General features: G+C 39.4%; 1 protein-coding gene across 4 annotated transcripts in view; it reads right to left on the bottom strand.

Moving 5' to 3' along the window:
* The window catches only part of EPHA3 (EPH receptor A3), a 176,508-nt gene that overhangs the window by 45,221 nt on the left and 117,506 nt on the right, over positions 1 to 13,781 (bottom strand). For all 4 annotated transcript variants that reach the window (XM_059871604.1, XM_059871610.1, XM_059871617.1 and 1 more), the window contains exon 6: positions 4,330 to 4,454. In XM_059871604.1, the coding sequence (XP_059727587.1) occupies positions 4,330 to 4,454 (125 nt within the window). The remainder of the gene's footprint in view (positions 1 to 4,329; positions 4,455 to 13,781) is intronic.

The raw sequence follows: 13,781 nt of genomic DNA, 5'->3' as shown, positions 1-13,781 counted from the left end.
CTTCATGTTCACTTGAGAGGCCAAAATCTGAGTACACATTTCTGGGAGGAGGCCACAGTTCTGATACTGCTTCCCTTATTGCCAGAAGTGAGCTCTGCACGGATATGACATTTCCTACAAGTCTTGTGGAGTATTCGTGGTCTACCTGCACTTAAAGCCAGAATAATTAGAGTTCAAAATCAAAAGCAACAAAGTGCATTGGAATAAAATGCACTTTTTCAGCCTCAAAGTGCAGAGTTCTGTGTTGGCTGTAACCACTGATCACATAATTCCTATGATGGCAAAAGCAAATCTATTTTAGCAACCTGAGCCTGCAGCTGAATTTCATTCACTGTTTGCAGAAGACTCCATCTTAATAAAGAGTATGTGATTTAATTGTAAGCCACATGTTTAGTTGAAACAATTAATAGTTTCTGAGTGGTGTTTAAGAGATGGCTTTTTTCTGTACCTTCACATGACAAGATACTCCTTCAAGAGAACATGATTATGTGAACAAGGACAAGGAGGAAACAAGAATAGGGCCTGTGCAAGGGAAAAACATGGCTTTGTTATTTATGCACTTTGATGGATGAGACACTTAAAATTCAGCACAGCATTATATGGATGAACTAAACTGAGGTGTCATTTAGTACTATTAACTTAACATAAAATGTTATGCCTTACCATAAAATAAATGCCTAAAAATTCCATATGATCTCCCTCTGAAAGAAGATTTTGTGTCTTTTAAATGTTTTGAATAAGTAGTGATTGAGGCTTCATAATAAAGCTCTAAATTTTTTTTTCAAAAAATACAATTCTATTCCAAACACTGCTTTTGAAAAACTGCCACTCAGTTCATCATGCTATGAAGTGTTCAAAGCCTGGTTGGATGGGACTTTGGACGACCTGGAATAATGGAAATTATCCCTGCCTATAGCAGGGGGTTGTAACGGGATGATCTTAAAGGCATCTTTCAACCCAGGCCATTCTGATTAATTCCAAGAAATAGTTGGAAACAGTTGAAATAGTTTCCTAAAGCTGTAGTTACTGATTTCTTTAGACACATATAAAGCTCTGCTCTTTTGGCTACACAATTGCAATAACTGGTGAAAAAAACTCAAATGAGCAGGTTAATTAACTGCCCTTGAGAAACTGAATATATTTCACATATTTTATGACAATAATCCATCAGAAAAAACTACAAGACATTACAATTTATATACATGACATTGTATTTTTTATTCCAAATCTCTTGTAATATCCTAAATACCTTAAGCCCAGCTTAGCAAAATAATGCCAAGAACAAGATGCATGACAGAATTGGGCTGACCTGCATTGCTCTATTAATGCTCTAGCTTTTAATTTCTTTATGATGAATGCTTTTTTAATTTCTAAGAGACCACAAATGACATCAAGTGAAAACAAGCAGGATGAAAAAGGGTGGTTGAACATAAACCATCTACGAGCAATCAGGTATGACTTGTCAGGAGAAATACCTAGATTTGCTAACTCTCAAGGGTTTGTTTCCATTTAATAGCCGAGGATTTTCTGATGAGCACAACCAAGATAATTTCTGAAGCAGAAAAATCAAATGGACTGGACCAGTTTGAAAAGAAACCTCTCCTTTTAAAAGAGGAGGGAAGGAAGCATGCTCAGAGATCCCAGACTGAAAAGCAGCATCTTCCAAAGGTGTTTGGTGGAAGAATGAAGAGCTACAATTCTGCATGAGCTGCTCTGGCCCCAGGTAAGTTTACCAGAGAATTAGTTTTGAACCTATTGGCAAAGCTTAAAAATACACAGATTCAAGTCTCCTGACAACAGATTTGCTTTTTAATTTTTTTTTCCCCACATAAACCCTGAGGAATAGGCTTCTGACTCCCCAAGGGCCTGCAGAACACACATTAAAAACGCTGGTGCCAGAAAGGTTGGCTTTTTAAAAGCCTTTTGCTCTAAATGGTCTGGCTCCCATTGTCAAGCACTTGGCTCCCTGGTTTAAGAAAACTGTCTGGTGCATGTGAACTCTTGATCACAGACTTCAAAGGGGAGAAACACATGTGCAAGATCAGCCTCCTAAGCCTGGTGGGTTGTCTTATAAAGCTGTCTTCTGACAACCAAGTGCTCCCTGAGAGTGGATACACCCGGTGGGAATAGGGGCTGCGTGCTCTGCCTGTGCATAAAGCAGCAATGCATGGCAATTTTCTTGAAGAGAAAACCCCAATTTCGATGTATAAAAATGATCAAGACATCCCAAACCAACACAAATAAAACTTGTTGGTGATTAAATTAAAATTAACTGAATGTGCACAGTGGGGGAAAAAAATCTCTCCCTTTGGGGCAAGTAAAACCCAAGAGATCACCTGTGCTGTTTTTGGCTGGGGTGGAATTAATTTTCTTCACAATATCCAGCTGCAGCTTGGGGAATTGCACTGAAAACAGACAGGTTTGATAATACAGAGATATTTTTGTTGTTGCTGGGCAGAGGTTGCAGTGTCAAGGCCTCTTACACCTTTCCAAACAGGAGGCTGGGGGTGAGCAAGGATTTGGGGGGTGACAGAGCCAGGACAGTGGATCCCAGCTGAGCACACGGATATCCCATCCCACATGGCACCATGCTCAGCTTGTAATGCTGGGATAGAAGGAAGAAGAGGGGGATATTTGGGGTGTTGGCATGCGTCTTTCCAAGTCCCTGTTACTTGTGATGGAGCCCAGCTTTCCTGGGGATGACTGAAACTGATCCTGTCCCAACTGAAATTTAGAAAAAAACCAATGTGGAAGTCCATGGATGTTGCTTCATTAAGTGAGACTGAGTTGAAATGTTTTGGATGATTTCTTTTTCTCCCATTATGACCAGCACGAGGTGTGTTTAGATTTTTACCAAGGTATTTGAAGGTTCAAGTGCTCACCAAAAAAACTCTTCCCAAAATCAGATTACATAAATTTGGGAGAAATCTTTTCAGCATTCAGCCTTCTGATCCTCTTTCTTCATCCGAAGATCAGGTATGAACTACCAACACTACATTGTCCCCCTCCAAAGCTCTATGAAAAAAAATAATTTCTAAAGATTAACTGAATACTGATAGAGTATTTTTAGCATCATTTCTTAGAGGATATTATCACCACATCTTCTCTGGTATGTATGAAATATAAGCCTGATTATTAGATATGAAGACTGTTAGCTAATGCTCAATTAAATCAGAGTTCTGGCATTTTTTTCAAAGTTTGTTCATTCCAGGAGCAATATATCAAATAGAGCTATCAATAGATCTATCAAAAAATGGCTAATACCACACTCCTTATTGTCCACAGCAATTTATGATCTTTTCAATTCTACCGGTAAGACCTCCTAAAAACATTCTATTATCAAGATTTTATTTTTTTTTCTAAATACAGATCTCTATAAAATGTCTAAATAAACAGTCATAAATAAAAGAAAATGTCAATAAAAAGACAAAGGTAGATTTTCTTTCATTTGTAGTCATTTGCTTACAATTTATGAATAATTCAGTTATTCACAGAAACAACTTTCACAGTGCAAACCAGCCCAGTAGGCCAGCCAATATATTTCCACATAATTTTCATGTAAAAGATGCTCATGCTACAGGGAAGTGCCACCAGCATGTGGGTAAATGGATGGACACTGACAGCATGATAGAACAGCATGATAAGAAAATTTTAGTTGAGAAAATAGGAAAAGAAAGGAATTACATATTGATTGCATTTCTTTGTGTTTCTTTGGTGTGCTTGGGGATTCCCTATGAGGAACAACTGAGGGAGCTGGGGGTGTTTAGGCTGGAGAAGAGGAGACTCAGGGGTGACCTTATCACCCTACAGCTCCTGAAAGGTGGCTGTGCTCAGCTGGGGCTGGGCTCTTTCTGCAGGCAGCACTGACAGAACCAGAGGTCCCAGTCTCAAGTTGCACCAAGGGAAATATAGGTTGGATATTAGTAAAAAGTTTTTTACAGAAAGTTCTGGATAAAGTTCTGGCATGGCTGCCCAGGGAGGTGGTGAAGTCACCATCCCTGGATGTGTTTAACAAAGCCTGGATGTGGCACTGGGTGCCAGGGTTTAGTTGAGGTGTTGGAGCTGGGTTGGACTCAATGGTCTTGAAGAAATCAAGAGCCAAGGATCAAGAGATCTTGAAGGTCTCTTTTAACCTAGACGGTAGACGACACAATGATTTCACTTTGCATTTCCTGATGTTCTCATCCCCAAAATTCGAGCAATTCCAACACTCAGTGCTGTTGAGGCAGACTGTACAAACCTGAGTGTTTCTGAATCCTTAACACAGGCAAGATGCAATGATTTCATCCCAGCAGTGCTGAGCAAACCCCTCCCCTTTGACCTTCCCACCTTTTCATAGTATTTGACCTCGTAGTCCAAGATGATCCCGTTGGGATGCTCAGGCTCCTGCCAGGAGAGGGACACGCTGTTCCTGGACGTCCTGTCCTTCCTTATGACTGTGATGGGGGATGGAGCTGCAGAGGGGGCAGGGGGAGAGGGGAGGGAGAGAAGCAAACTGAGTTTATCTCTGTTCAGCTCTTGGCAAAGAGTGAGGTTTCCATTTAATCCAGCAAAGGTCTGGCCCCGCACCGACAGCAGCAGCTGGATTGCAGCCGTGGTTCTCCTGCCTTGGAGCACCCTGGCCTCATGGAAAACCAGCTGAGATTTTCTCCTCCACTGGAGGAGGACTGGTGGCAAGGCAGCAGATGGTTTTGATCTGCTACTACAGTGTAAGCAATGAAATATATTCAGTGGGAAATTCAGAGCAAAATAGCAGCAGTACCTGTTTGTTATAATGCTGAGGTATTATCATTACCAGACTCTGCAGAACTCTGACTTTAGACTTTCCCAACATTTTGATAAGAAAGTCTAAAAGGGTGCTGGGATGCATTAAAGTACAAGGAGCTGCTGGTACTCGTGGCTGGGAATAACCATCAGCACTATTCAGACTCTTTGGCATCATTATTTGGTAAGTTCTCCATTTGAAAATTGCTCCCATACACATTACTTTTCACCACATTTCTTTGAAAATGAAAATGAATAAAAAGGGAAAATCTAAACTGCAAAATAGCATAAATTTTTTATGTGCATTGATCAGGGTTAGACATGACAACTGATTGCATACCATAGGTTCACACACCACCCACAACGTGGAAATAGTATCAATGTTAAACACACACATAAAAAAATAATAATTACTTCAGATTCTTGAACACTGGTTCAATTTTAGACCACCCAGATCCATAAGTTGTTCCAAGACCCGGTCTGGGTTTCCTGGACTCACTGAAAGCCATGCAATTTTTAAGAATTATTTTCTTTTGGGTTGACTTCCCACTCCAAATGCTTCTCTTCCATGGCTTTGGCTAAAATTCATCAGATTGTATTTTACAGATCACACACTGGAGGTTGTAACTGTCATTTCAAAAAAAATCTTTTACTAATAAACAGCCTTTTATCTTAACATGTAAATAAAATCTGTTTATAAGTTCAACATTTGCTATCCTAATAAAAAGGCTCTAGAGCTGATCTCAACAATTTAGTATCGGCTGAATCCTCTGAAGGTTTTATTGTTCATATAAAACTAGCTGCACTTTATAGGCATTACAATTTGCCTGCTTCAGCCAATGCCCTTTCTATCTGGGTTTTCATTTCTGCAAAAGAACTTTCAGTAGTCAGGAGAAAAAAAATATTTTAAAAAAGAGAAGAAAATTAAAGAAAAATAAAGGTTTTAATTAACATGAATTTCTAAAAATTCATTCTGCTTTTGATTTTGCTGAACTTCCAGCAAAATATGCTTTCTAGTACTGAGCCATAATCTAAGTATTGAAATCCTCCTTTAACAGAGTGGAGAATCTACTTTTTCATGTTCATTCCAGGCTGATCACGTCCTCTGAACTGCATTTTCACATTTCACCCGGATCACAAAAGATTAAGAAGTAGCAATTTTTTTTTCTTTTTTTCCAGGAGGAGGAATTTATCCTGAATTCAAATTCCTAAAATCAATTTGGGAGAAGCAGACAGGATTTGTGTGGAACAAACATCCTTCAGCAATTCCACTTGAATCCCACAAACCAGTGCCAGAGCCAAAACACAAAGTGCTTAGCAGGCTGAACTTCCCTGCTGTAGCCAGCTCCATGGGAACCCATAGATCCATACTTGCTGCTTTTATGCTCTCCTAAGTCATTTTTGTCTTCTTTTTAAGTCAAGCTATTTATCCCTGTTTTTTTGTTTGTTTGTTTTTTTTTTTTTTTGGTATGTGAATAGATTTTCAAGCCCAGTACCCAGCTGGTAACACTTCCCATTAAGGTAAAATTAATACTGATTTTATGAATAATTAATATATGATTAACAGAAATGGCTTTCCCCCTAATAAATTACGGTAATTTTGCTCTAAAAGATTCTCAAGGCAGGCTGAAACTATCTTGCATGCTCCAATACAGACAAACTTTTAAAAACAAGCTTTCTCCTAACACAGAATTAATTATGTTGAGCTCATTTGCACACATCTCTGCAGATGCTACCAGTAACTTATCTCACAGCAGTTTATTAGAAAACATCTGCTCTGCAGTTATCAATAACATTATAAAACATTCATATACCTTCCCTAATCCCCAGGGTTCCCAAAGCTGCTCAGAAATGAGACATCCAGAGTGTCTGGAAGAACCAAAATCCCACTGCATGGGCTCTGGGCGGGGAGATAAATAATCAAGGGAACATCATGTTTCAGCCACCTTTGATCCCACACAAGGTGAGACAAAATGGAAAAAATTCCCAGCACAAAACCTTTCTTTGTTGGTCAGTGACAAGCTGGACTGACACAGTTTTAAATTTTAATGCATTCTTTTGGATTTGTTTTTTATTTTATTTTGCTATACCTGTTAGATAGGTGGGTTTGAAAAATGTTAGAAGGCTTGAACCCAATTAAAGAAAATACCTTGTTCAGATAACTTCTAAGCTTGTGCTTAAATCTACTGTAATCAATGAATTTAAGATACAGTAAGAGCTAAGGCAACCTGAATATGGTCCCAACCCAGGGCTGGGGTGTACTTTGGAGAAATAACCTGACAGTTGGACCATTTAATTAATTTTTTTTTTTGTACCCATGCCCAGAATACAATGTAAAACTTTATAAGCTCTGTTCTAAATACAGTCTAAACAGAAGTCAGCCTTAATTTCCATTGTGTAACATCAGAGCAGCTCAGTTACTGTATTTCACTATTTAATTGGAAGCATCTGAAAATGCAGCACAGAGAAAAATCAAAGTAAAGGCAGTTAACATTATAAACCTATAAACAGTGAAGGCATCACCATGTGCAACAATGCTCAGACTTTAGTATTCCATAGGAAGGAAAGAGAGTCAAGAGTTTCCTAAAGAGAAATAAATAACCACATCAGGATGAGATGGAATTCAAAATCAGGCTACAAAAAGGAAGAGAAATACATGATATTTAGAACAGCCATTTTTCATTGAATTTCCATTATTTTTATAACTTAAATTGATATTTAAAAAACAAATTTCTATCTTAAATCTTCAGCTCTCACTGACAAAACAACTGGGTTAGCAAATAATGAGACATTATTAAGCTTTTTGGGATTAATTGAAATTTTAAAAACTATATGAGAGTATCCACAGGAATGCAAAGGTTAAATTAGTTCACCATTTAGAAAACTTGCACCTAAAGGTAAAACTTTAGGGGGGTACTTTTTTAGACTAAGAAGATGTTTCAGTGATTTTTTAATTAATCCCATGTCTCGTATGCCACCAGGTATTTACATTTTAATGTAATATATAAATACATATTTATGTATATACATTTTAATGTATTCTATTTTGATTCATGTATTAGCACTCAACTTCTTCAATAGTAACTGGATTTTCATGACTAACTTTAGGCTTGTGTGGACATACATGAAGAGTTTCAGTCTCAGCAGCCCCATGCATTGCACAGAGAGGCATTTTTTACACTTCACATGGTTCAAATTTGTCTGGCACTGCAGCCTAACTGCTTGGAGCACTTAACAGGAACCTTGAACACTCCCTGGAGCTAAGAGGGGAAATGTACTTTGAGCGCTCGCTGTTGTTAGGTAGCATTTGTGACAACTGGGAATGTGGATGTTGAAAAGGTAACAAACACAATGATTCAGGGAGCTCAGGCTCAAGTGTAAAAACCTCCTCAGTCATGACTATTAAAGGTGCAAGCAAATAACATGAAGGATCTGCAGAGACGACAATAAAACTCTGCTCAAATTGATTTCCCACTGAAACTGACCCCAACAGATGATTTGTTTTCCTCCAGTTTAATAGCAGCTATATAGAAATTTCCTTATTGACTTTTTCCTTATTTCTTGGTTATTGTTTTCATATGTGGCTGGCTTACAGATGTATAAATGCACTGGAAGAAAATTCCCTGTCCTGTGGCAGGGAGAACTCAGTATTAACTCTGTGAAGGCACATGTGTACAACTGCTGAAACATTTAGAGTCCTATTGTTGCAGGCTTAGGTTTCTAGGTCACAAATTAAATTTTAGGAAAGGATTTAATTCTAAAATGACTCACAGCTCACTTCCAGCTTTTGCTTGCAAACAAGAGTAAAATATGCTTTGCCTAGGATATTCCAAACTATGCTGAAAAATGGTGACAAAGCAGAATTGACTGTTCTACTCAATTTTCAAATCCAGCCCTGCTGAAAAAATGGAAGGCTTGTTCCTTTTTCTTTCTTTAGAAAAGTGATGCTTTTATTATCTAATCACAATACTGTAATCTGATATAACCTATAAATTTTCTTTAATGTCTATGATACCCCCAGGGGGTAATGTGGAACAAGAGCTGTAAATAAAGATCATAACCTGAAAATTAAATCTGCATTCTCTTATCCAAAGTAGGATCCACTGGGACTCAAACCTAAATCTGCCAGTCTTAGAGGACCAGCATCCAAACCACAAAACTATCATGCAATATATAGTGGAAATACCAGTGTTTGAATGAACAAACTGATCTCTTACCTGGGTTTAGTTTCTCTGGGACACTGGAGCCACATCCCCAGTCAGGACAGGAGTGAACTCACCATGGTGCTGGCTCTGGCACTGCTCATAATGCTCTACACACACATTTTGACTCATGCAAAACCACCCAGCCCCTGTTTTAATTTGAGAACCAACCTTTTATCTTTGGGTTTATCCATCAATTCCACTACTCAATTTTTAAGAGTCCCAAGCAAATCTGTGTAATGATGTCACACCTCCATGACATGATCACACTAACATGAAGTCTGTGAACAGCTGTGCTTTGACTTGGAATCTTTAACACCTCCAGCAGCTATTCTGTGGATTAGTGTAGAAGGGGTTTGAGAGAAGCCTGCTCACAGAAAGCAGGACCTGCCCTGTTTCCAACCTCCTCTGGCTGCACTCCTACTCACTTTCTCTGGTAAGCACTGCTACAGGATTGTGCTGAAGCAAGCAAGCCCCATCCCAGGGGCACAGTCTAAGAAGGTCCCCAGGTGCCTCCCAGGAGGCAGGAGGAGGAGGAAACAGTCCCACTTTAACAACTCTTTGGAAACCTGCTAAACCCTCCACGCTGCTCCTCCAGATACAACTCCCCACCACTTCAAGGCACGTGCAGGCACAGCCCTTTGCCCTTTAATCTCCAGGACACGTAGTTAAACCTGCACAGTGCCTGTGTTTGTCCTCCTGCACCTTTTCCTTGAGCTGGAGCCGGCTCAATCTGTTTTTATGACCTGGGCTGTAAAATGTCACCTGATTCTGTAACATCACTGGGTGACTGTCATGCCTTCCACGAGGCATCAGGGAGTTCACTCATCCCTCATCAGCAAAAAGCCCCTCACACCAGCCCCAGGCTGGATCCTGGGAGGGTTCCATCATAAGGAAGGGGGTGAAAAGGCTCACAGTTTCTGGGAGAAGGACTATCAAGATCACATTTACACACATGAAAGCCTGGAAGGAAAGAAACAGGACAAAACTTCAAAGGCAAACTCAAGCAGGCTGCCATTGGATGAAACAAAGCTGGGCACATTTCTCCCAGAAACAGAAAAAAAAAATTAAAACTTGGTTTGTTCGTGGCTGTTCTGATGGATGACTGCCTGCATTATGGCAGCAGTGCCCAAATGCATCTGTGAAAGGCTCCAGCCTGTGGTTACAGACTCCAGAGTGGCTGCAGGCATTTCACAGGTGCTGAGGAAGAAAGACTGCAGGGAACTGGAAAGGGGGAAACAAGCAGCTTCAGCAGGAATTACACCAAAAGGCAGCTGCTTGATTTCCCTCTCAAGTGCACAGAAAGGCAACCTTCTGGGCAGCAGCTGTCACTGGACAAGTGATTATCAGAGATCATTTCTCACTTTTACAAATAAATTCTGAATTAAAAGAAAACGTCATTAAGCGTAGCGCAATCATGTTCTTACTTCTCCCTCTTTTTATTAAAAGAGATAGCAAATGCCTTCCCCAGAGCAAACAAAAGGTTTGATTTGCTCATGTGTTAAACACATGTATAATAAGTCATGGAAATGCCATGTCCATTTTGGGGAGGATCAGGCTGCACAAGGCACTCGCTTCAGAAACTGGAAATTATGGTGCTGTGGCATTCCCAGCTGTTATTTCAGAGAGGAGGCAAATGCTGGATGTGCTTTCATAAGGATTCATCCCAAAGGTACTCACAACACAAATGTTATTCTTTCTGCTCTCTGTTGAGGTGGTGATGGTGGGAGCTTTGCAATAGTTCATATTTTTCACTGAATGTGTTAAGACCCTATCAGTTTAAATAAACTGTTTTTCTTTGCTTTCCCTACCCCTTTGTTACATTACCTTTGAGGATTTTAGAGCCTCACATTTCCTGGAGTTAAGCATTCAGAAAGAAGAATTTATTCACCATGCTCACAACATCAACATTCAGGTGCTGAGCAGGCTTTCCCTTTCTGTGATAATTTGATTATTTCCTCAACCAGAGAAAACCCATGCAGAGTGTAAGAATATACTTAAGAACTATCTCTGAAAAAGCCATTATCCAAAACTGGAGAAGACAATTGCCCTCAAATAAGTAATTTATGACATAAAATACTTTCCTTTTAAGTAATCACCAAGAGCTCCTGAACTGGTTTGTCAGTAAGTATTTTCCACCTGCTCAGTACAAGAAAAGAGACAAAATTTCTCAAACTTCTTGCCCTGTCATTTGGAGCAGCTGCATTTGTGGAGGTTCATCAGGAAAGAAGAACCTCAAACAGAAAAGACTTGAAAGGTGCTGACATCTTTCACATGCTTTTGGATTTGGAGATGGTTTAATATTTTTGTTTCATTTAAAACATTTTTTTAATATACACCGAGATATAGTTTACTAAAAGGAATGCTAAAAAAAAACCTCTTTTTTCTGTAGATGCTGACAGGTATTACATTCATAATTCCCATTGCAGGAACAGTCCCCAAATCCAAAGGAACAATTTTTCCCATCTCTTCCCAGCTTGCAAATTGCCTAGAGGGAATTGCTTCAGAAAGCAAATTGATAGCTGTGTTTACAATTGAGAGGAACACAATTTCCCTCAGTGATTACTGAGAATGCCAGCACAGATAACAGAGAGAGACAGAAGTCTAAGGTTTATTATTTAAGAGGACTAAGCATCCTGCTTACCTGCATTCCTTCATTTTTACTCTTGTACCAAACTAAGATATTAAATGAGGAAGACTAACAGAAGCAAGCAAAGAAATCCACCGAGTGCTGAATAAAATCTCACCGTGATCTGTGGAGAAACCAGCTAAAAGCTCTGAAAGAGGAAAAACTCTCTGAGCCACAAACTTCACCTGTGAACTTTCTGTCAGGTCAGGAGCGTTCACATGAGGACTGAAGAGCCCAGTGTGTGTGTCACAGACTTTGAAGCCTTGGCAGAGCCTCCTTGACGTTCAGGGGGAAAAAGGGATCAAAGACTTTGCAGGCAGAACGTCTCCAGCTAATAACAGGCTATGCATGGAGTGACATTGTTAAAAACACTTCCCTTTTATATCCCTAAAGGAGTTTTATTGAGTTAAAATGATCCTTGAATAGCCTCTGGGCTGAACTGTAAAACACATTTGAAGAGCGTAAAATCTTTATTTATGCCAGGAATGTTTGAAACTCAAAAGATAAATGTCATTCAGGAAAACAAGCATGTCCTAGGTATTCAGTACCTAATGGGGCACAGCTGTAATAACAGTCAGTGAACCAGAGACTCCCTACATCATGTCATTAGCTCACTTTTAATAAGTCTATCTTCTTGTCCTTTTTATAAGGGCCATAGGGAAAGAAAGAAATATATCATCCCCCAAACATCTGTGCCTCTCTCAAATTGTCTCTCTTAGAAGACAGATCTACTTAAGGGACTTGCCTTGGGATATAGGTTGTAAAGTGCACACAACCCTCTCTAAATATGGATTTTATTTAAACAGGGAGCATCACACATCATTTGTGAGCTGCTGAAGACAGTGCAGTGCAGGCTGAGCACATAAATAGCATCAAAGTACCTGCAAATAATCAAATACATACATTGAAACAAAGCTTGGGGCTGAACTTATTCCCTTGAAGCCAGAGATGTCAGGCAAATAAAATTCTGGTTCTGAGGAGGATTTAACAAGCCTTCCAAGGAGCCACAGAAGTCTCTACTTAAAACGGGACTGAAAAATTGACTGGTTCTTTCTCCATTGCAAATGTTTATTCCTCCAAGCTGAAATTAACACATGGCTTGGAATTTTAAATGGCACAGGGAGATCAAGATACTGCAAACCCTTCAACACTCCTAATGATCCTAATTTCTCTATCTCTACCTTACTTTTGTTCAAAAGGTTATTTTTTCAATAATTTTCATCCTGGCCTCTTGTAAAAACTCTATAGTGCCTTACTGGTTACTGTGTCCTTAAACTGATTTCCTATGGCTTTTCCTGCCTGGGTTCAATGATTAAGCAAGATGATTAAAGAAGTTACATGGCTTGTTCTGCCTCCTGGCTTTTAGAAGTATAAAAAATAAAGAAAGAGACTCTAGATAATCAAACTACTGCTTGTCAAGAGAAGCTTGAGGTGATATAAAGTAGATCTGGGGCTATCATTTATATCTTGTTATTATTTATAATGTAGCTTTGCATAGGATGCCTCGGTTTGGATGCAGGGCTGGTTGCTCTCTAAGCTTCCTCTAGGAAAAGTCTCTGACAGAGAAAGGAATGAAAATTTTGCAGGTGCACAACTCACCTGTGGAGAGGCCAAATAAAGAACTGAGATATTAGGGGGGAAATAAAAGGAAAATATTTGGGAATTGGCATGAGTAGATTGGAAAAATACAGAAAATTTAATTATTTTCACAAAACTTTGATGTTAATAATAATTTTGCTGGAAGCATGAACACTGAATCATCACTAAACAATGGAAGGGGTAAGAGTTCAGGAAGATGCACATGCAAAGTTGGTGTTTTGAGACAGAATATTCAGATTGATGTGGAGCAGCTGCCAGGAAAATGCTGTTGCAAAAAGAGGGTCATAGACTTGACCCTCTTGTTCCCATCTACCCTCTACAGGGTTTTAATTTTGCTCCTTCTGCTTGCTCTGCCCCATGGCCCCTCTGGTCTAACCTGGATTTGTGACCCTTCTTGGCAACCCAGACCCAACCCATTTGGATATGGTACATGGAAATTAAGGATAAAGCTGTAAAAAAGCTCTCTAGGGACAGCATTCTAGACAGAGCTAAAAATGTGCTTGTGATATATGCCTTTTGTGATCTGACCAGTGAGGGAATGCAATTATGTTTTTGTAATTATACTTTAAGAGACTGCTTATATACAT

This window comes from Haemorhous mexicanus, chromosome 2, assembly GCF_027477595.1.
Source record: "Haemorhous mexicanus isolate bHaeMex1 chromosome 2, bHaeMex1.pri, whole genome shotgun sequence".
NCBI lineage: Eukaryota > Metazoa > Chordata > Aves > Passeriformes > Fringillidae > Haemorhous > Haemorhous mexicanus.
The sequence above is the reverse complement of the archived record's forward strand: the minus strand, read 5'-3'. Positions and strand labels throughout refer to the sequence as shown.